Source organism: Apodemus sylvaticus, chromosome X (genome assembly GCF_947179515.1).
Source record: "Apodemus sylvaticus chromosome X, mApoSyl1.1, whole genome shotgun sequence".
In the NCBI taxonomy this organism is placed as follows: Eukaryota; Metazoa; Chordata; class Mammalia; order Rodentia; family Muridae; genus Apodemus; species Apodemus sylvaticus.
The window spans coordinates 145987157-146010286 of record NC_067495.1 but is presented as its reverse complement, the minus strand read 5'-3'; the positions used below and the strand labels follow the sequence as shown (position 1 = coordinate 146010286).

Sequence of the window (23130 nt, the reverse complement as noted above, 5' to 3'; positions counted from 1 at the left end):
AACTCCACGTGGATCAAGGACCTCCATATAAAACCTGACACACTGAAATTAATAGAAAAGAAACTGGGGAAGACCCTTGAGGACATGGGCACAGGGGAAAAGTTCCTGAACAGAACACCAATAGCTTATGCTCTAAGATCAAGAATTGACAAATGGGACCTCATAAAACTACAAAGTTTATGTAAAGCAAAGGACACTGTCAAAAGGACAAAATTTAAACCAACAGATTGGGAAAGGATCTTCACCAACCCTAAATCTGACAGAGGGCTAATATCTAATATATACAAAGAACTCAAGAAGGTCGAACCTAGAGAACCAAATAACCCTATTAAAAGTGGGGTACAGAGCTAAACAAAGAATTTTCACATGAAGAAATTCAGAGGACTGAGAAGCACCTTAAGAAATGTTCAACATCATTAATCATTAGGGAAATGCAAATCAAAATAACCCTAAGATTTCATGTCACACCAATCAGAATGGCTAAGGTAAAAAAATCAGAAGACAGTCGGTGAAGGCAAGGATGTGGAGAAAGAGGAACACTCCTCTACTGCTGGTGGGATTGCAAGATGGTGCATCCACTTTGGAAATCAGTCTAGTGGTTCCTCAGAATCCTGGGCATGACACTTCCAGAGGACCCTGCTATACCACTCCTGGGCATATACCCAGAAGATTTTTCAGCAAGCAATAAGGACCCATGCTCCACTATGTTCATAGCAGCCCTATTTGTAGTAGCCAGAAGCTGGAAAGAACTCAGGTGTCCCTAAATGGAGGAATAGATACAAAAAAAATGTGGTATATATACACAATGGAGTATTATTCACCCATTAGAAACAACGAATTTATGAAATTCTTAGACAAATGGATGGAGCTGGAGAACACCATACTAAGTGAGGTAACTGTCCTGGCAAGTTTTATGTGTCAACTTGACACAGGCTGGAGTTATCACAAAGAAAGGAGCTTCAGTTGGGGAAGTGCCTCCATGAGATCCAGCTGGGGGGCATTTTCTCAATTAGTGATCAAGTGGTGAGGGCCCCTTGTGGGTGGTACCACCTTTGGGCTGGTGCCCTTGGGTTCTATAAGAGAGCAGGCTGAGCAAGCCAGGGAAAGCAAGCCAGTAAGAAACATCCCTCCATGGCCTCTGCATCAGCTCCTGCTTCCTGACCTGCTTGAGTTCCAGTCTTGACTTCCTTTAGTGATGAACTGAAACGTGGAAGTGTAAGCTCAATAAACCATTTCCTCCCCAAATTGCTTCTTGGTCATGATGTTTATGCAGGAATAGAAACCCTGACTAAGACAGTAACCCAGTCTCAAAAGATCACTCATGGTATGCACTCACTGATAAGGAGATAGTAACCTAGAAACTTTGAATACCCAAGACATAATCCACATATTAAATGGTGTCCAGAAGAACGGAGGAGTGGCCCCTGGTTCTGGAAAGACTCAATGCAGCAGTATAGGGGAATACCAGAAGGGGTAGGTGGGGGAACAGGGAGAGCGAAGAGAACTTATGGAACTTTCGGGGAGTGAGGAGCCAGAAAAGTGGAAATCATTTGAAATGTAAATAAAGAATATATAGAATAAAAAAGGATTAGATAAATGATCTGAACAATTTCACAACCCCTAAAGAAATAGAAGCAGTCATTAAAATCTCCCAACATTTCATTAGATGATGAAAAATCATTTGACAAAATCCATCATGTCTTCATGATAAAAGTCTTGGAAAAATCAGGAATTCAAGGCCCATAGCTAAACATAGTAAAATCAATATACAGCAAATCAGTAGCCAACATCAAACTAAATGGAGAGAAACTTGAACCATTCCACTTAAATCAGGGACTAGACAAGGCTGTCCACTATCTCCCTTCCTGTTCAATACAGTACTCAATGTCCTAGCCAGAGCAATTAGCCATCAAAATGAAGTCAAAGGGATACAAATTGAAAACAAAGAAGTCAAGTTATCACTATTTGCAGATGATATAATAGTATACTTAAGTGACCCCCAAATATTCCACCAGAGAACTCCTAAACCTGATAAACAACTTCAGCAAAGTGGCTGGATATAAAATTAACTCAAAAAAAAAATCAGTAGCCTTCCCATATTCAAAGGATAAAGAGGGTGGGGAAAGAAGTTAGGCAGATGACACCTTTCACAATAGTCACAAATAATATAAAATACCCTGGTGTGACTCCAATCAAGCAAGTAAAAGGCCTATATGACAAGAACTTCAAGTCTCTGAAGAAAGAAATTGAAGATCTCAGAAGATGGAAAGATCTCCCATGCTCATGGATTGGGAGGGTTAATAAAGTAAAAATAGTCATCTTTCCTAAAGCAATCTACAGATTCTATGCAATCCCCATCAAAATTCCAACTCAATTCTTCATAGAGTTAGAAAGAGCAATTTCCAAATTTTTCTGGAATAAGAAAAAACCCAGGATAACAAAAACTATTTTCAACAATATGAGAATTTCTGGCAGAATCACCATCCCTGACCTCAAGTTAAACCACAGAGCAATAGTGATAACAAGTGCATGGTATTGATATAGGGACAGGCAAGTAGATCAATGGAATAGGATTGAAGACACAGAAATGAACCTTCTTCACACCTATGGTCACTTGATCTTTGACAAAGGAGCTAAAACCATTCAGTGGCAAAAAGACAGCATTTTCAACAAATTGTGCTGGATTAACTGTCAGTCAACATAGAGAAGGATGTAAATTGATACATTCTTATCTCCCTGTACAGAGCTCAAGTCCAAGTGGATTAAGGACCTCCACATAAAACCAGATACACTGAATCTAATAGAAGAGAAAGCAGGGAAGAACCTGGAGCACATGGGCAGAATGGAAAATTTCCTGAATAGAATATCAATAGCTCATGCTATAAGATCAAGAAATGACAAATGTGATGTCATAAAATTGCAAAGCTTCTGTAAGGCAAAGGACACTGTCAATAGGAGAAAATGGCAACTACCATATTGGGAAAACATCTTTACCAATCCTACATCTGATAGAGGGTTAATATCCTATATATATATTATCCTATATATATATATAATTATTATAATATATTATAATAATAATAAAATATTATCCTGAGTGAGGTAACCCAGTCACAAAAGAATACACGGTATGCAGTGGCAGATAAGTGGATATTGGCCCAATAGCTTGGAATACCTTATATACAATCCACAGACCACATGAAGCTCAAGAAGGAAGACCAAAGTGTGGGTGGTTTGATTTTTACTGGAAGATGGATCAGTATACCCATGGCTCACAGCCAACTAATAGAATGAGCATAGGGTCCCCAATGGAGCAGCTAGAGAAAGGACCCAAGGAGCTGAAGAGGTTTGCATCCCCATAGGAGGAACAACATTATTAATCAACCAGTACCCCCAGAACTCCCAGGGACTAAACCACCAACCAAAGAGTACACATGGAGGGGCCCATGGCTCCAGCCACATATGTAGCAGAGGATGGCCTTGTTGGACATCAAAGGGAGTAAAGGCCTTTGGTCCTGAGAAGGCTCAATTCCCCAGAATAGAGGAATGCAAGTCAGGAAATGAAGGGGTGAGCAGGGAGAGGGGGAGGGGATAAAGGCTTTTCAGAGGGGTAAGAGGAAAGGGAATAACATTTGAAATGTAAATAAAGCAAATATATAATAAAACAAAACAAAACAAAAACAAAAAAAAAGGAATCCACCTTGGACTGAAAGTAGAAGGTTTTATTAATGAATGGCAACTGCACATCAAGGGCAGAAGAGGGATTCAGTTCCTGCAATCCACAGTCCAAGGCTTTGCCAGGTAGTAGTAGCATTCCATTACTTTTTTTCTTTTTTATTGAATATCGTCTTCTTTTACATTGCCAATAGTAAAACCTTTCCTGATTTCCCCCCCTCCCCAGAGACCCGCAACCCCTCCTCTCACTCCCTGCCTCTCCATTTGACATACTTCCTCCTACCCCTACCCCTCAGTTTCCCTTTGTTGGGGCCTCTGTTGAGCCTTTACCTGACCACTCCTCCCACTGATGCCCAACAAGGCCTTCCTCTGCCACATATTTGGCTGTAATCATGTGTGCCCCTTGGTTGATGGCTCAGTCCCTTGGGAGTCCTGGGGCATCTGGGTGTCCGAAGTCATTGTTCTTCCCATGAGTCTGTAAACCCCTTCAGCTCCTCCAGACCACCATCCAGCTCCTCCATTGGGGACCTCATGCCCAGTCTAAAGGTTGGCGTAGCATTCCATTACTAAAGGCTGCTGGAGCTTTTCAAACATGGTAGCTTTCTTGTAGTTTACACTTATCACATTAAGAAAAAATGGTAATGAGGAGTTCATGACCACTGCTTCGAAGGAACAAAGGCTCACGTGCTGGGGACAGTAATATGTATTTTTGGGAGAAGTAATATGTATTTTCACGGAATGAAGCCTCCAGTGAATAATTTGGCTGTAGCTTTGCTCTCTCATTATTACTGGGCTCAGTAAAAAGAAAGCAATTGCTACAAATACAGAGCAAGCTCTATCCAGCACGTTTACACTGCAGTGCCTTTCCTCTGTAACAATTGTTTCAATCTTAGAATCACAGAAGCTAGGGCACAAACAAAACTGGTTTGCTTCATTCATGTGAAATAAATTAAGAATGCTATCAGGAGATGTCAGTCTGCTGAACACCCAGCCCTCCAGTAACTTACAGACACCCCAGTAAAAATAAGCAACAGCATCAGACTCGTCACCATAGCCTGATATACTATCAAAACCCTGTGAAGCCCCAAGTGAAACTCATTTACAAAACCCCTTCTAATTACTCCAAGTCCCTAAGTGGCTGAGTAGCCCTGAATGCTCAGGTAGCCCCTCTGCTTTTTTAGATTCTTATTACCCTAAAATCCCTCCAAATCACAGGGAATAATAAGCATTTGTGTCCTATATTAAGAATGGGAAGGAAGCAGCACAAGTGAGAGAAAGAAAAGATTCTGAACACTCCAGGGAAGAGCAGCATGGACAGAAAAAAAAACAAAAAAACAAAAAAAAACAAAAAATCAAAAAACAAAAAAAAACAAACAAACAAACAAAAAAAACTTGGTCCTGTAGGCATGTTATATAGCTTCAATCCTGTCTCAAAACCAGGAAGGAAAATTCTTTTCTTCTGTGGTGAAAGCAGATGTTTGTGGTACTGTCTAAGCAAGGAGTAGCTAGCTGCTATTCTACTCCTGGAAACAATAGTTTTGGAGACACAATATATCAAATGTTTGCTAAACATGTGGCCAGTTTCTTTCATGCCCCATTTTTATTTTTTGAGGTCTTTCCTTCCTTCTTTCCTTCCTTCCTTCCTTCCTTCTTTCCTTCCTTCCTTCCTTCCTTCCTTCTTTCCTTCCTCCCTTCCTTCCTTCCTTCCTTCCTTCCTTCCTTCCTTCCATCCTTCCTTCCTTCCTTCCTTCCTTCCATCCTTCCTTCTTTCCTTCCTTCCTTCCTTCCTTCCATCCTTCCTTCCTTCCTTCTTTCATTTGCTCTTTCCTTTCATTCTTTCCTTCTTTCCTTTCTTCCCCTTTTCCTTTCTTCTTTCCTTTTTTCTGTCCTTTATTGCTAGGGTTGGAAATCAAGGACTTACATACACTTGGCAAACACTATTACTGTAGCACTGACAGAAGATGTCAAATTGCTGAGTCTTGTTTTTAGTTTGTCATTGTTGTATGGGTTTTGCTTGTTTATTTTAATGTAAAAGGTGACAACCTCACAAAGGCCTTATTACAAAAACGTTTTTTATTAATAATCTCCAGTTGACATCTTGGAGAGTACCCGCATCTAGCAAGGCATTTTATCACACTGAGGAAGGAGTACATCCGCCTGACTCTTTTCAGTGCCACCAGAGCTTCTTAAATAACCCTGTGAGAATTCACCATCCATGAATATCTCCAAATCCTCTGTAAATCTCTGTTTTCAGTCTCTGCCAACTCTGGAGTAACCAGATCAATACTTTTACTTCCAACCATAAATTTAGTAAAGTACGAAATAGAAGATTCAAAAGGAACAATGTCAACCCCCTCGCTGGGAAGGCAATAGCAGGCAAATGCAAGACTGGGATGAAAGTAAATAACTAGTTCACAGAGGGCTGTCCTCTCACACATAGACCTTTCTCGGGTCCAGGACCCAGGTTGTTGTGTATAATCACTTTGTAACTCTTGTTGAAAAGTCAGTTGTCAGCCAGTGGTTTAGTACTGACTTAAAGCTACAGCTTTCCTGCCAGTAATAACATACATCAACCCCACCTCCATCACAGTGCCCTTGCCAGCACCCCTCATCTATCCTGTTTTCTTCTGCTTTCCTTCTACTTCTAGAAAGTCATTGTAAAACTATCTTAGGACAAACAAGCACTTGGTAAGAAATTTGCAAGCAATCCTCAAAGACTATTATGCAGCTAACAAAACTCAGTATGGCTAGGATCTGGACTAATACAAGTGAGAGAAATCGAAAAGCTGTGATGTGCCTTAGGAGTGTTGATGTGGTCTAAACTTAAAATTACAAAACAAAATCACCTGCACTGTATTAAAGCTCCATGGGACTACTACAGAGACAACTAAATTCCTAAAGCATTGGAATAATGCAGGACTGAGTTTGGATTCTTAACACCTACATAAAAAAAGTAATGCATGACAATGCCCTACCCCTGAAGCCTGTACATCTAGTGCTAGGGAGGCAGAGACAGGAGAATCCCTGTGGCTTTCTGACAAGACAGTGCAGCCATATCAGTGATATCTATGTTAATGAGAAACACAGTGCCAATGAGACAAGGCTGAGAACAACTGAGAAACATATTCCATGTCAAGCTCTGGTGTCCACATGTGCATACATAGACATATATGCATGCACACTAGCATATACATGTTTATATACACATATACACTTGATGCTGTCATACCTACATGATAAAGATATTCAAGAGGCTTACATGTTTAATAAGTAAGAAAAGTATAGGGGTGATGTAAACTCCTCAGCTAAATCAAGTTGTAAATCCATAAGGGTTGAACTATAAAATTCAAAGTCATGTTTTCAAAATTTGGCTTTGCAAACCAGTAGGAGTATGAATGTGTACAGAGGCTAGTATTTACACATCAATTCACTTATGCTACTATTTTAAATCAGTTCATGAATGTGGTAAAGTGGTTATTTATTTTTCTCCTTTGATTAATCAGATTTTTAACTGTAGAGGACAAAAACATGCAGCTCAAGAACTTCCACAAAGGAATATTCAGCCTTAAATGGGCATCTACATCATACTCTCCTCTCCAAGGCACAGTGGCCATCACAGAGGAGGAATAGAAAGATTATAAAAGGCAGGGGTCATGGAGGATTGTTGTGAAACACTGTCTTCAGGACATGACAAGGGAGTTGCATTTATGACTTAAGAGATAGATATAAGAAAAAAATCACCTCTAAATGTGCTGCAATGCCAATAAGCAATCCAGTTAAATTCTTTGCAAATGTAAATCATCTAACTCTATTATGGGAAAAGGAACAGGAGACCAACTAGTTAAACCCTTTTAGATAAAGATGATAACTCAGACTATTCTATATTTTAATAATTACTCTAATGCTGTACACATGAAGGATTTGTTGTATTGACAAATAGTCTCGGGATATGGGCTAATAGGATAAACTAGAAAATCTAGGCACAAAATGAGTAAAAATTCTCATTTAAGTTTGTACAAACTGTAAAAGCAATTCAATGCAAGAAGACAAAAAAGTGTTTGAAGAAGTAGTTATAAAATATAATACGATTAATCTCACCATAGTTCATAGCACATACTGAAATTGATCCAAATGCATCAGTGACATAAACAAAATTCTTAAAACAAACAAAAAGCTATGATGAATAAAAGTTACAGCCTTGAGTCTGATGAAAAAAGTAGGGTTTACTCTGAAATCATAGCCCATAAAAGAAGAGCAGGATATAATTATATATAAATCCATCAAAATTAAAAAATTTTACTCTTATGTATATTTGTGCATATATATATATATATATACACACACACATATATATATGCATGTCACATATATATATATACACATGTATTATATATTCACACACATACACACACACACACACACACACACACATATATATATATATATATATATATATATGTATGTTCATGTCCCAAATCACCCTTTCTTTTCTAATCAAGATATCAATGGACATCATCATGTAAGTAGTACTGCTATGAAACTGCATTTTGTTAGGTGTGGTCCACTTATGAAAGTGAATTTTGTTAGGTATGGTGGATCTTGTAAGCTGTTTTCCTGATTTTGTCCTATGGAATTCTTGGTTAACTTTTTTAGTTTTTCTGTTGTTCATGGAGTCAGGGGCTAAGTCCCCAGTAGTCACATAAAACCAAATCCTATGATCCTATATCCTTTTACAGAATATGTACTTTGATCTTGGCTCTATTAACTATGGAATTTGCAAATTCACTTGAACTTCAAGTGTTTCAATTTCATTATCTCTAACAGGTGGATAATTTTAGACTTGTTTCCAAGCATTAGTTTGATGATTCTATGTATATGTGAAATGCTTATAATAGTACTAGGTAGCAAACAACAAACTAAAACTAAAAACCTAGCTAAAGTAAATATTTGGTATTATTGAGATTGTACTTTAAATTTCAACCAGTATAGATATACAATCCTGCAACAAGAAATAGTTAAGTTACTGACTGGTAAATTTAGTCAAAGTTATTGAGACATCCAGGATGTCACATATCTGTTAATTAATGGCCTCTGGGTAACGAGAGTGTTGAAGATTACACAAAATGTCTTTGGCTGTACTCAGCCTTGACAATAACTCATATTCTTTTTTGATTTCCACTTTCTTTTTCTGTCTTTTTTCCGTCAGCACTCCAGATTGATCCCATAGCTTTACAGATGCTAGACATTTTCCTGGACTTTGAAAGATATGTTTTTCTTCCTTTTAAACTTCTAGTCTCATTGAAACCTCTGATTTTCCCCTGAGTACCTCTTACCTTTGCTGGCTCATTCTGAAACATGGCCTGGAATTTAAAACTCCAATTCTCTCACTCCAATTCTCTCACACTTCTAATGTTTTTATTTGTTAATGTATGTGGCAGCAGCAATATCATGTGTTGTGAGGTGAGGAGCCAAGAACAGTAGGGCTTTACATTTGTTGAAGTATTCTTTTTATGTCTCTCACAGTGCCTTGTCTTGTCCATATATCCATGAGACATTTACTGTTAAACTAAAATGTAAATTGTAACATACATACGGTATAAGTGGGTTCTTTTAAACATTAAATATTACATTTTGTTGTTTTATATTATAAAATGTAAATAATTTATAAATATCCATTCCACATATTTATTTTACAAAAAGAAATGTTTCCTGATTGCTTTATTTATAATTGAATCTTTCTCATTTTGTTCTGACAATGCTCCCTCCAGATTCAAAGACTATAACAAAAGCCCCCAACAGCAAATATGGAAATCTCTCTTTTGTGTTGTTGGCCAGGGATTTCCAAGAGTCTCCCAAAGCTGGTTGGTGGTGGCTCATGCCTTTAATCCCAGCACTTGGGAGGCAGAGGCAGGCAGATTTCTGAGTTCGAGGCCAGCCTGGTCTACAGAGTGAGTTCCAGGACAGCCAGGGCTACACAGAGAAACCCTGTCTTGAAAAGCCAAAAAAAAAAAAAAAAAAAAAAGTCTCCCAAAATATCACAGGATACTGCTATTGTCCTTGGTGGTCATCCTGCCCTATGCCCTTATTGCTGAAGATTCCATATACTTCTGACACAGCACACAAGGACCCTGAACTGGAACTGACCTGCTTAGCCTCCTCTCTGAGGAGTAGCTTTCATAATAGAAGAAAGGAAGCAATCAATAGTTGTATCCAACTATGACATGCATGAACCACAAAAATGACCAGCATGACATGGTAAGTCTATGGGTAAAGCAGTGACATGCATTCCTTGGTAGTAACCAGAAGCTCTCTAATTGGACTTAAGACATACTAAACAAGAGGGAAACCATGCCTGGCACTGGAAATTCAGCCAATGACTTAGGGCTTGTAAAACCCTGAGAATTTTGGAGAACCTACAATTGTCACTTTCCTAAACTAGCATAATCCTTAACTATATTCTGAATATTTGTCCTTATTCTGAGAGATAAATACAGTCATCACTTCTTATCAAGGAAACTTCTCTTTGAAACATATAGAGGCCAATACAGAAAATAAATCATATAAAAACAACCAATCAAAATCCACACATCTCCCATACCTGAAACTCAGAGACTATTGCAGAAAAGAGGGCAGGATGATTATAAGAGCCAGAGGACCAGGCACTTTTCATGACACTGTGTCTCCTAATAATGTCAGAGGCTACACACATAAAATGTATGACCCAATATGACTGCATAACATTAGCTGAACAAGAGTAATAACAGTAGACATGCCAGAGTAGACAAGGGAAGGGCCGTGAGGTTTCAACCCTAAACAAAGATCTACAGGCAACTGAGAGATGTAGGGAGTGGGAGAAATAGTCTTACTGAGGAAAGAGCACAATTAGTTACCCAATAGGAAATGCTCAGCCCTGAAAACACATATGCAAGTAACCATCTCCCTTTTTTACTGTCCTATGCCCCTACACTCTTTCAAATTCATCACCTATTCCTCTTTAATTATTGTTTTTACACACACACACACACACACACACACACACACACACACACACATGCTGTTATGGCTAATGGCTAATCTTTATTGTCAACTTGATTGACTACATATAAAATCAGCTAAAATCCAAGCGCAGCTGGGCCCGCTTGTAAGGGATTGTCTTAACTGCATCATTTAAGGTGGGACCCTATAACTGGGCCATACCTTCTGATGACATTCCATGTTAAGGTACATGGAAAAAGGAAGTTTTTACTTGATGGCTTATCCTCAGTTTCAATGGCAAGTTCATTAATCCTGATAATAAAAGCTATCTCTTTATGATCCCAACATAGAAGACCATCAGTACTTTAGGAATTCTCCAGGATTCACCACAATATTGAGACTGCTGAGACATCCAGTCTCACAGAATAAGCAACTGCTGTAATCTTAGCCTTTCTGTCAGACCACAGCCATGTACTTCATTCGGTCAGTTCTGGTTCTTCACAGAATCCGGAATTGACACACACACACACACACACACACACACACACACCACACAAATATACATACATGTGTTTGTATGTATGTATGCATGTATATATATGTAAGTATGTATGTATGCACACACACATACTACTGAGTGCACTTACTGTTACTGTATATATGTGTGCTTATGGCTGCCACCAGTGCCAGGACTGGGAAAACTTTGCTTCAAATTTTTGTTCTGGAGAAGGATCCAAAAGATTTCTAAAATAGTATAAACTATTCCTATCACCATTTTCTGCCTCCTAGTACTTAAAGGGAAGACCCTATTGCAGAAGCAACTGCACATTTCAGACTGAGTACATGGAGAAATCCATTTGGAAGGCTCCAGAATGCTTTTTATATATGAGAGAAGGACTGATCTTATTTTATTCTTCTATTTTTTTTCAAAATGAGAAGATGCCTACCATGTTGATTATGAAAAGGTTGTTTTTTGATGCATTTCTCTAGACCCTGGTCATATATTTGCAGAGTAGCAAATAGAATGGCAAACTTTCTTATATTACCATTTTCTTTCCCAACTCAATTCTACTGGCAAAGTCAGGACCAAAGTACTGTCTGGTTCTCAAACAAAAGCTGTTTCTTCTTTCAAATAAACCTAGAACCCTCTTTGTCAAGCCAATACATCATTTCATTACCCTTTTCTGTATACCTAAGATGCAAAAAGCAGGTGTAAATTTTACACATGGCTTAAATTCTCACAGGCTTTCATTCAGATCAATGGAAAATAATGAATCACTCTATTCAGGAAAAGAAGCAGGTTGACAAAAAACAGACTTATTTTTATAGCTCACCTAAAATATATAGGGACTCATATATCTACTCAGCTATTTTAAAGGGACTACTCTTGCTCCCTCCTTGGATAGCTAAATGCTCCGTTGCTAAGTTACTGGTATTTGACATCATCTCTTTCCTGACATCTCCCCACGTGTGACAGGTTCTCATGATTCACTGAGCCAGTCACCTCATTACTCACATTACTCACTTGCCCAATGACGTCTGTAAAATAATTTAAAATTCACCTCATATGCTAGCTGCAAACCCATGAAAATATTTCAGCTACTTGCCAGGTTCTGGGTGCATTTGGAAGCACATTGGAGAGCTTACCTTCATTGTTCACATAATAGTTTTTAAAATTAAATTTAGCATCTTTCTTCTAGGTAAGTTTGTGCTAGAGAAAAGAGGAAATGATTACTGGGAAGCAAATAATGGACAATATATGTTATGGGCTAATTTGGTTCCATGAATAGCTCACCTCACATGTGCATGGCTTTTATTAAGTCCATTAGAGGTTTGAATTAGCTTCAGAAAAGGTAGCACTCCATATAATTTACCCAGTCAAAGGCATTTTCACCTGCTGATAAATTTACATATTTCACAGTGTCATTAGGTAAGAGCTAGTTGTCAGATTAGATAGGGGTAAAATCATTAGTTCATTTATTTGACTCTATCAATGTTAACATTAATTACAGTCTTAATTATATCTAGCAATTGTTGTCTTCATTAGATGTGCTATTTATAGTATTTCAAGAAACTATAATTTAAAAAACCCATATCAGAATGGGATAGATGCTTTTAGAGATGTTCCAAAAGGATTAATATTTAAGAGAATTATAGAGAAAATCTCCTACATGAGTTCAATTTGAAAAGTATTTACAGACTCATTTGACAGAATATAAAATCAATTGCCTAATTATTGGTTAAATTTGTAAAAGAAACTTTTCTGAAAGGTACTGATTATTCTTTATAATTATGATAATACAATCAAAATTTCTTTCAGGCATAATTGTCTGATGAATTTTGTTCCCTGATCCATTTTATCTCACTCATAATGTGAACTTTCTCACTAACCCTATTAAGATTAAAAATAACAAATACTGTATATGGCTATCCTGTAATTATTTGGCAAGTTTGTTTCATGATAAAACTATGAACAAAAATATAACACTAAGAAGAATTGTCATAATTTAATATGCTGTAGAGATGCTGATCAGCTGTAATCAAAAAGTGGTGCCTGTGTAGGTGTTTACCAACCTGATCCATATGGCAAGGGAAACTGTAAGAAAGCACAGTTTATCAAATAGTTTTAAATCCTAGAGAGTGAATTCAGCATTTCTCATAAACAGTGAATTACCCTTACAGATGTTTGCCTATGAAATTATCATCTACAGAAGGTACTTTGCTAGAAAACACAATCTGTTCAGCATCAAATCAAAGAGAAACATACTATCTGCATTTTTGACTCTAGAAAGGACTTAATTGATAGTTTGTTGACATTTTATGTAAATTATTGCTAGATCCAAATAAATCATATTGTTGCAGAACAAATAATCACTGAACATCCATCCTTAGCTGGTAGCATTTAGAACATTCTAGTCTCATTGACTTAATGCTCCCAGAAATGATGAGTCTATGATGCATAAAACTCTATAGAGCTCAGAAAAGAAGCTGCTGCTGTTGCCATATTATTATTTATGAGCAGTCTAGGAATCCCTGAATGATAAATGAATTGTAACTGCAAAATGCCATCACTGGGTAGAGTTATTGTTATGTTTTATTTTTGTTTGCACTAGAGAGTAGCTTGAGTCTAAAGAGAAAATGGTACACTGATAGAATGAAGAACATAAGCTAGGATATAGTATACAAATGTCTGTCTTTAAGTTTCTGATTTATAAAATTTATAATTTATAATTATATTCTTGTGAAGTGCCAAATACACCTGCATCTATGTAGCTTGCTTTGTGGGACAAAGTATTTTTTTTTTGTTTTTTTTTTTTTTTTTGGATTTGGTTTTTCTCTGAGACAGGGTTTCTCTGTAAAGTCCTGGCTGTCCTGGAACTCACTCTGTAGACCAGGGTGGCCTTGAACTCAGAAATCCACCTGCCTCTGCCTCCTAGAGTGCTGGGATTACAGGCGTGCGCCACCACTGCCCGGCCTGGGACAAAGTAGTTTTATGAAAATTTTTTGTAGGTGGGTGAATTCTAGAATGTTTGAAAAAATTGAATATGAATAATTCAATTTATACATATTTTGTGAAAAATATATGCATAATGAAGGTTATACATAATTTGTACAAAAATTATGCCTTTAAAAGTTTCCCTGAGGATTCAAAGAAATGTACTTAAGTGTTATCCAGGTATTATTATTATTATTACTTCTTTTATCATGAGTAATATATTTGCTATTGCTGTCTTTATTATCAATTGAAATGAAAGTTAAAAATATTCAATAATGCCAAGAAGGAGGAATTACTGTTATTAAGACTTGCTCAAATTCCTTTAAAGTTGCTAGTGTTTTCTCTTTAAATTTAAGAAATGTAAATCAGTGTATGAAACATTTTTATATAATTTTTAAGAGATTCTCAGAGGAGGCTGGTGGTGACTTAGTGCAGAGACCACTAGATTTCAACAACAAAGAAGACTATGCTTCACTCCACTTCTGTCTCATGCGAGCCCTACCTTTGCTTGCAAGGTTGGCAACAAGGTAGTCTGATGGTGTCACACCTGGCTAATAAAAAATCTGTTCTTGTGTTTTCGTATATAGTAGGGAAAAGAAGATCAGAGAGGGAGGGAAGTTAGAAGAATAAATAAACTAATATAGCACCATCTTGCAATCCCACCAGCAGTGGAAGAGTGTTCCTCTTTCTCCACATCCTCGCCAGCACCCGCTGTCTCCTGAGTTTTTGACCTTAGCCATTCTGACTGGTGTGAGGTGAAATCTCAGGGTTGTTTTGATTTGCATTTCCCTAATTATTAATGATGTTGAACATTTCTTAAGGTGTTTCTCAGCCCTTCGAAGTTCTTCATGTGAAAAATCTTTGTTTAGTTCAGTACCCCACTTTTTAATGGGGTTATTTGGTTCTCTAGGTTCTACTTTCTTGAGTTCTCTGTATATATTAGATATTAGCCCTCTGTCAGATTTAGGGTTGGTGAAGATCCTTTCCCAATCTGTTGGTTGATGTTTTGTCCTTTTGACAGTGTCCTTTGTCTTACAGAAACTTTGTAGTTTTATGAGGTCCCATTTGTCAATTCTTGATCTTAGAGCATAAGCTATTGGTGTTCTATTCAGGAACTTTTCCCCTGTGCCCATGTCCTCAAGGTTCTTCCCCAGTTTCTTTTCTATTAGTTTCAGTGTGTCAGGTTTTATGTGGAGGTCTTTGATCCATTTGGAGTTGAGCTTAGTACAAGGAAATCAGTCTGGCAGTTCCTCAGAAAACTAGGCATGGCACTTCCAGAGGACCCTGCTATACCACTCCTGGGCATATATCCAGAGGATTCCACAGCATGTAATAAGGACACATGCTCCACTATGTTCATAGCAGCCCTATTTGTAGTAGCCAGAAGCTGGAAACAAACCAGGTGTCCCTCAACAGAGGAATGGATACAAAAAATGTGGTGTATTTACACAATGGAGTACTATTCACCCATTAGAAACAATGAATTCATGAAATTCATAGACAAATGGATGTAGCTGGAGAACATCATACTAAGTGAGGTAATCTAGTCTCAAATGATCAGTCATGGTATGCACTCACTGATAAGTGGATAATAACCTAGAAACTTGGAATACCCAAGAAATAATCTACATATTAAATGATGTCCAAAAAGAACAGAGGAGTGGCCCCTGGTTCTGGAAAGACTCAATGCAACAGTATAGGGGAATACCAGAACAGGGAAGTGGGAAGGAGTTGATGGAGGAACAGGGGGAGGGAAGAGGGCTTATGGGACTTGCGGGGAGTGGGGACCCAGAAAATGGGAAATCATTTGAAATGTAAATAAAGAATACATCGAATAAAAAAATAAAAAAAAAATTTAAAAAGTATTAAAAATAAATAAACTAATATATACATAAGCAAATAGCCTGTACAGTGACTACTGTCACAAAACAATATGACATAAATGTGAGAAAGGAATCAATAGAGGGAGTGGTTAACAGGGGTGGGAGGAAGATAAGAAGGTGTGGGGGATAAAAGTAATCAGAATGAATTATATACAATGTATATCAAATTGTCAAATTATAAATTTAATTATTAAAATTCCTTCTCTAGGGGTTAGGCAGTGAGGTAGAATGGGGTTACTCTTCCTTGTTGGTTTAGATAGACAAATGCAGCTCCTAAGGAAAGAAATGTAAAGAGCAACTAGGAGCCAATTCTTTCTCCTGAGGGGGCTAGAGCCACATCTTCTAGCTACACAGTTATTTTACCTAGGAGAGATGAATCTGCTTTTAAATCAATTTAGTTTGAAAAGCCCAGAAGGATTCAGGAGAAAAACTAAGAAAAAGAAAAGTTATTTTGCCTACCTTTGAATCAATTTAGTTTGAAAAGCACAGAGGGGTTCACGGAGGAGTTGAGAAAAAGAAAAATATTTTTCTTAAAGAAGGACACAGATGGGGAGTAAGGTGACAAACAGACTTCCTGTAGAACCACCTACAGACAATGGGATCCTGAAATCAGCAGCATGGACACGTGAATAAAACAAAGACCCACAGCATTCTCTGTTTTGCTATGCAGTGTGGTCTACAACAATTTAAATACAAGTCATAAGATGTGAGGAATAACCTTTGGAAAGTTAAGTCTTGTTCCATATATAGGGAATAAAACATTCTACTCTTCCGTAAGAGAATGTCTATTCATTTATAACAGTACTGAAGAAAATGAACCAAACATTTTCAATACTTTTTCAATTGTCGCTCCCTTTTATGAACTTACTAAGGCCACCAGTCTTTTTTCCATGCTTAAGTGAAATGCTGCTGCTTCCCTAAGTGCTCAGACTCTGACAGGTGTTCTCACTAATTCCCTCACTGTCACTGCATGACACACTTAAGCACCAGGCTGGGCTGCCTGAAGGAGAGAATTCAGTAGTGACAAGTTAGATGGTGACTCTTAGATGGATCTGACATTCTGGGTGTAAAGAAGCCCTGACTGACGCACTGCATTTATGCTTGTCCCTCAGGGGACCAAGAGTAGATGGAGGTAACCATGCCCACTGAGTAAGCCATTTCTTTTATTCTTGCCTTTCTTTAAAGATGCTGGATGATAACAAGGAAGGATTGTATGGAATTTCCTGTATCTACCCAATGGAACAAATAACTAAATTCCCAGGGTGTTTCATGCTTGTAGATTTCACTGACTGTTATGGCTCCTGTCAAGGCCTAGCACACAAAGGACAGATACTGAACAAATTGCTGGGCTCTTATCTTACAAGAGTGGCCACCATATGTTCAGTCTATAGAATATCATCTCCAACCAAATAGGTAAGGCTAATCTTTTTAATGCTCAAAATCAAGGTCTTCTGGCTGAAACAGATTCAGAGACAGCCATAGGAAGGAAAAGTGTTTAGCAGACCAAGGCGACTTTAGTCAGCTTAATGTTCTTCTCTATTCTTTGGCAATAGGTTGGCATGGATGGCTTCAAATACTAGCCTGCTGAGAAAGCACTAACTTAGGAGCCAGTGCTTTAGGAGAGTCAGTCTGATGTTGTTAAGTAAGGGAAAGGTTATACGTTTCATTGACACACACTTTGTCTTCTTTTCCAGAAAGAAAAGTTGCATGGTTTTCACATGCCTATACTGCTCATCATTTATCATAATAATGAGCATTTATATACTACTTTGCAATGTACAAGGGAATTATGATATTATAGTCTTTGACAGACAAGGACGGGAGATTCAGGAAGATGAAGCCATTTGTCCAAAGTTACAAAGTCACAAAAGTGACAAATGGCAAAGTCAGGGCAGGAACTCCCTCTTATTGTTCATCTTCTATAAATACTATATTACCATATGATTCCAACTGGCAAAGATAATAGGTAGATGCATTTCTCTCCCTTCCTTGTAGTGTTTTACCAGCTGCTGTCTATTTCAACTTTGTTCGTCCTCTAAGCTCTGCCCAATCTCCTAAGTAGGGCTGTCCATACGTGCCATGATTGCTCAGCCTGCTCATGCTCCCTTCCCGCCACACAGTCTCTATAACCATTGCCAGTGTATTTGAGTCCCAATGAGGTGCCACTGAGAGCCTGGAAACAGACAGGTGAGGTAAGGACTAAGGTATGGTGCTTGAACAGGGAATAATGTTTCCTAAATAAGGTGAGAGGCGCCTGTGGCCAGAATTCTAAATTATGTCCTAGACTAGTTAAGAAATCACCAGAACTTTAGTTGATTTAGAATGCAGAGTGATGAGAGGTAAGAAATGAAGCAGGTAATATAAGCAGAAGACCATGGGTGTTGAGTCCAAGAGTACTTTCAACAATTTAAACAGATAGATTGCTTTGTTGTTAAATGACACAGAAATAAAAGTTTAAACTCACCCGCAAGATTTCTTCAACACAGCTTGGATCACTGGTAAGGCTTACCTAAAATAAACAAAATATAATAAATATAACCAAGTTACACTCAAAAGAGTTCTAGTGTACACTGTCAGATAAGTCATCAAGATGGAAAAAAACCACTAACAATATTATTTTCCTTATTAAATACAAAGCACTAAGGTCTGAAAATGGCTAATCTTATATCACTCTAACAAAGCAGGGAAGCCAAAGTGCAATATGTGAAAAGAAAGTGACTCCTTGCTCTTTCACATGCACTGTAGGCCTCTGAGCTGGTTTCCTACCCTTCAGGTGTATACAAAAAGGGAACTTAATCTTGTGATCACCCAGTCTTTCAACCCTGAAACATAGTTTAGCATAATATTGCATTTAAAGAAGACAGCTATATAAAATCTCTAATTAATTCGATTCTCCGTCAAATCATAACCAGGTAACTTGGTCATAACTTGGTCAGTCATAACCAGATGTTTGTTTTTATTTTTTAGAATTCTTTTTATTAATTACTATTATTATTAATGTTTACCTCAGGAAAAATTTCCCTTCCCTTCTCTCCTCTCCCCACCTGTGCCTCCCCCATCAACTCTTCCTCCATTTCTCTTTGCAAACAGGCAGGCCTTCTAAACATGGCACATCAAGTTGTAGTATGACTAGGCACCTCTGCTCATGCCTACATATTTTTTAATACAAAATAAACTGGATTCTTGTAAGCATTGCAGATTTGCCTTGGCGTTTAGAGGAAATCTCAAGCAGATAGTAAGTGAATACCATGAGGCATATATCTCTCTCTCTCTCTCTCTTTCTGACATTTTCTTAATCAATCAAAATCCAACCCTAACATCAGCATACTAAGGAATTGGTATATGTCAAGCAAATGACATTTTTCTCCCAGGGCTTGGCAACCAGTGAATGTGATGAGCCCTGCTATCAACATAAGATAGCAGTTACACTGTGGGGAATTATGAGGGACTTGGGAGTGGAACTACCACCTGGTACCAAGTTACTTGTACAAGATCTGAGTATCTCCTAAACATTCCAACCTCTCCTCTTCAAACCTTAACCCTCTTCAGGATAAAAAAAAAAATCCGATTACTTGTGTTCCAGGAAGGAAAACAGCAATTAGCTCTCATTAACTGCTTTGAGGAATGACGGGCAAGTCGTGTACTGGGAATGATCACTGCTACAGTATCTGTGAACCTGAGACCTCTTCCAAGGCTGGTTCATTATTATGTTCAGATTACAGATAATATTTGAAGAACAAAGTTAAAGAATATTTGGGGAAATCAAAAGAGGCTTGTGACACCAGTTTTTTTCAACCTTAAAAATGCACATGATATCATGTAAATCTTCAAATATTATAAAATTCATTATTGAATAGCCATTGATTTCCACCATAATTTATTGAATGTCTTCCTCATATAAGGGACTCTGTTTTTAGGAAGCATAAGATCCCAAATAAATGAGACATGCTAAGATGGTATCCAATAATTTTAGCTACCCTGGATTACCGCACATATTTCCAAGTTACACTTGTTATTCTAGTACAATTATTAGCTGTATTCCCTTTCATATTACAAAATTCTCCACTATGGATGATGTATTATATAATCATCCTTCCTAATGCAATAACATGTGAATATAAGATAAAGAGGCACTACAAATAAAGGCTCAAAAACTGCCTGGACACACGTTATAAAGAACCTTAAATTATAAGTGTCATATAGGGGCTCAACAGTGATTGGACTAACATAGTTCATTTATTATTTAATTTATTCAAGAAATACTGTTGAAAGCTATTCTGAATCAAGCTGGAGATAGGTAGAAATGCAATAGGAAGCAAAAGAAGACATGTTTGTTTCTTCCTCATTGACTTGGTATGCTTGATAGGAAGGTGGATAAGAAGATAATCCATATACCAATATGACTTCTGTGCTACAAAGCTCTATAAAGGAGAACGTTCCACATATATCCATATATGTATGTATACCACATGTGTACCTGGCACACGTAGTGGCAAGAAGAAGGTGTCAGATATCTTGGAATTGGAGCTATGGGTACTTGTTAAAAGTGACAAGTACTCTTAACTGCTGAACCATCTCTACAGCTACTACTTTAAATTCTGATTTTTAAATGAACTATTAATAGTCCACAGAATGTAAAGTTTTTCTGTTCTAATGTATTATTCTATACCTTATAATTCTTTACTAGTAATTCATAATAACAAACAACATAACCAATAATTTCTCAATGATACATACAGAAATTGGTGTTTTCAAGATGATTCTTAAATTTTCAATTAATATCTTTCCCAAACACAAATATCCAAAGTTGTAATGAAGACTTAAATTGTCATTGTTTATAGTGTCAGAGTTAATGCTATTGAATAAATATCTGTCACCAAGCCCCCTCCCAGTACCATTGCTTACCTTTTTTACAAAAACATATCAATATTAATTTTGAATCTAAAGAGGACTAAATCAACAACATTCATGAATATAAAGAGTACTCTCCTGAGTCAAAAACTTGGGGCTGCGATCTTGATAGGAGGCATATTCAGTAACTTTGCCTATCAAAGTTTCAACATTTACAACTATAAAATATAATTTAATGTAAAGTAAAATTAATGGTGACTGATCCTCTTGAACTCTGGTACCCATGTGTTTATCCAGAGGATTGAGAAATCCTGAGTGTGCTATGACCCCTCTTCTCTGAATTCTCTTACTTCTATTCTGCAAAGTGCACCTTATAGCTGCCTCATACCAGCTGCAAATATCATTCCTCCACCTGAAATTACACATGTTCATTTATTTACGGAAGGAAATTCTGTCAAGAAAAAGAGATGTGAACCTGGAAGACTGCAGAAAGTCGGATAATGACAATTAGAGTCAGAGACAGTATCATCGAGGACTGAGAACTATACAGACAAATCTTTATGTAGCCACACCCAGTTTTTGTAAAGAAAATCTTGGAATCTAGTATTTCTCACGAAGTCACTATTTTTGCAAGTTTATCTAGCTTAGTCTGACAGCTGGTTTCTCTATAGATGACTCAAATGGAGCTGCAAGTGCTTCTTAACCAGTAAACACTTCCTAAGTTCTAGATGGGACAGAAAAAAAAAAAAACAATTAGAAACCCACTGGGACATACATGGTAAGATAGTCTTGACAAGGGTAATAGAATCTCATTAATTCACAGTCTTTCTATTCATCAGATCTCCCATTTACTTCTTTAAACAGCAAATCCTGATTGAGCTCAAACTGTGTTCAGAATGGTGTATGGGGACGGGGGTGGGGGGGACTTAAAGATGAAAGACAACATCACTCTTTGTTGAAGACGCCACGCAAATAAAGGGAAAGAGAAATTGTCTATTTACAGAAAAAATAGACAATAAGGAACTGGAGGACTCATTTAAGTGCCAAGGAAAGAATACCTACTGCTATTCTGGTATTCTACTGGTATTCACTGACAGAGCCATATCCAACAGGAGCTCCTAGCATTGAGGTCCTCACTGTAGGTCTCAAATTATAAGGGAGTGAGAAGCCAGGGATTTGACATGACTGAGAACTGCTGGGGCCACCCTAGGCGAGTTTAATTTCTGAGACCCCTGCAATGCAGTACCACTCTGGTGCCACAGTACGCACTGGAAGAAATACACACTAAAACTAAGGCTGGAATTTGTCCTCTCAAACGCTGTCTCAGGCAAAACCACCCACATCTTTCCTGGGAATTCTGGAGGAGAAGTTGTAGTAGTACTGGGATTAGACCAGCCACATTGTCACTTAGGTCTGGAGTCACTCCCCTGTCTTTCTGAATCCACTCTTGAGTATTCAATTAGTCCACAAATCACAAGTTAGTTACTCAGAGCTGCAGCATGCTTTCAAATCTCCCATTTCTTTCCCATCCTCCTAGAGCAGAAAGTAAGCTGCCCGAGGATAACATACAGGGGAGGATGTGCTCTTACTCCTGGCCCTAGATGACCCTCCTGTGCTGGGCATGGATATGGTCCTCTGAGAGCCAGGGAATGGAAGCATGTATCATCAAGCAGGTGGTGAGAAGACAGATAATGCTCACAAGAGCTTATCCTCTCTGAATCTAATCCTTTAGGCAGCTACTTCATGTAACCACAGAGAGGCCACATACAGATCATCTGTCTCATGATACAGGCATACATAATGAAATAATTAGGGTACCTTTAAATCATCAAATATTAAATTGGCTGCAGAAACAATAAATGAATTGCATAGTATGTTTTAATAATTTTGGGATTAATCAGTTTGGAGCATCCTTCTTGGCCATTAGGGTAATACAAGATATCAAAAATATCCTGATTGTGGCATTTGGGACACATTGACTAGAACTAATAGAAAACATGGAGATTAGTGTAAAACATCAAACAAATAATTATTATCACATGTTTAACCCATGGGTTCATAGGAGTTTAGTTTGTGCCTCTAAGTACATTATTGCTGAGGGAGTTTGAGGGAAGAAAGGTCATTTTTTTTTTTTTTTGCCATAAATCATCCCAAGGTTGTAACATAATGTGTGGCAATCAAAGCCTACTATTCTGAGAATACTCCACCTTTGTAAAGATTTCTCAAAGTAAAATATAAAGCTTGTAAGTT

General features: G+C 37.6%; 1 protein-coding gene across 1 annotated transcript in view; it reads right to left on the bottom strand.

Annotated features, from left to right (window-relative positions):
- Positions 1-23130, bottom strand: part of Aff2 (ALF transcription elongation factor 2) — a 495719-nt gene that overhangs the window by 183885 nt on the left and 288704 nt on the right. The window contains exon 4 of the mRNA XM_052170362.1: positions 18494-18538. Within this exon, the coding sequence (XP_052026322.1) occupies positions 18494-18538 (45 nt within the window). The remainder of the gene's footprint in view (positions 1-18493; positions 18539-23130) is intronic.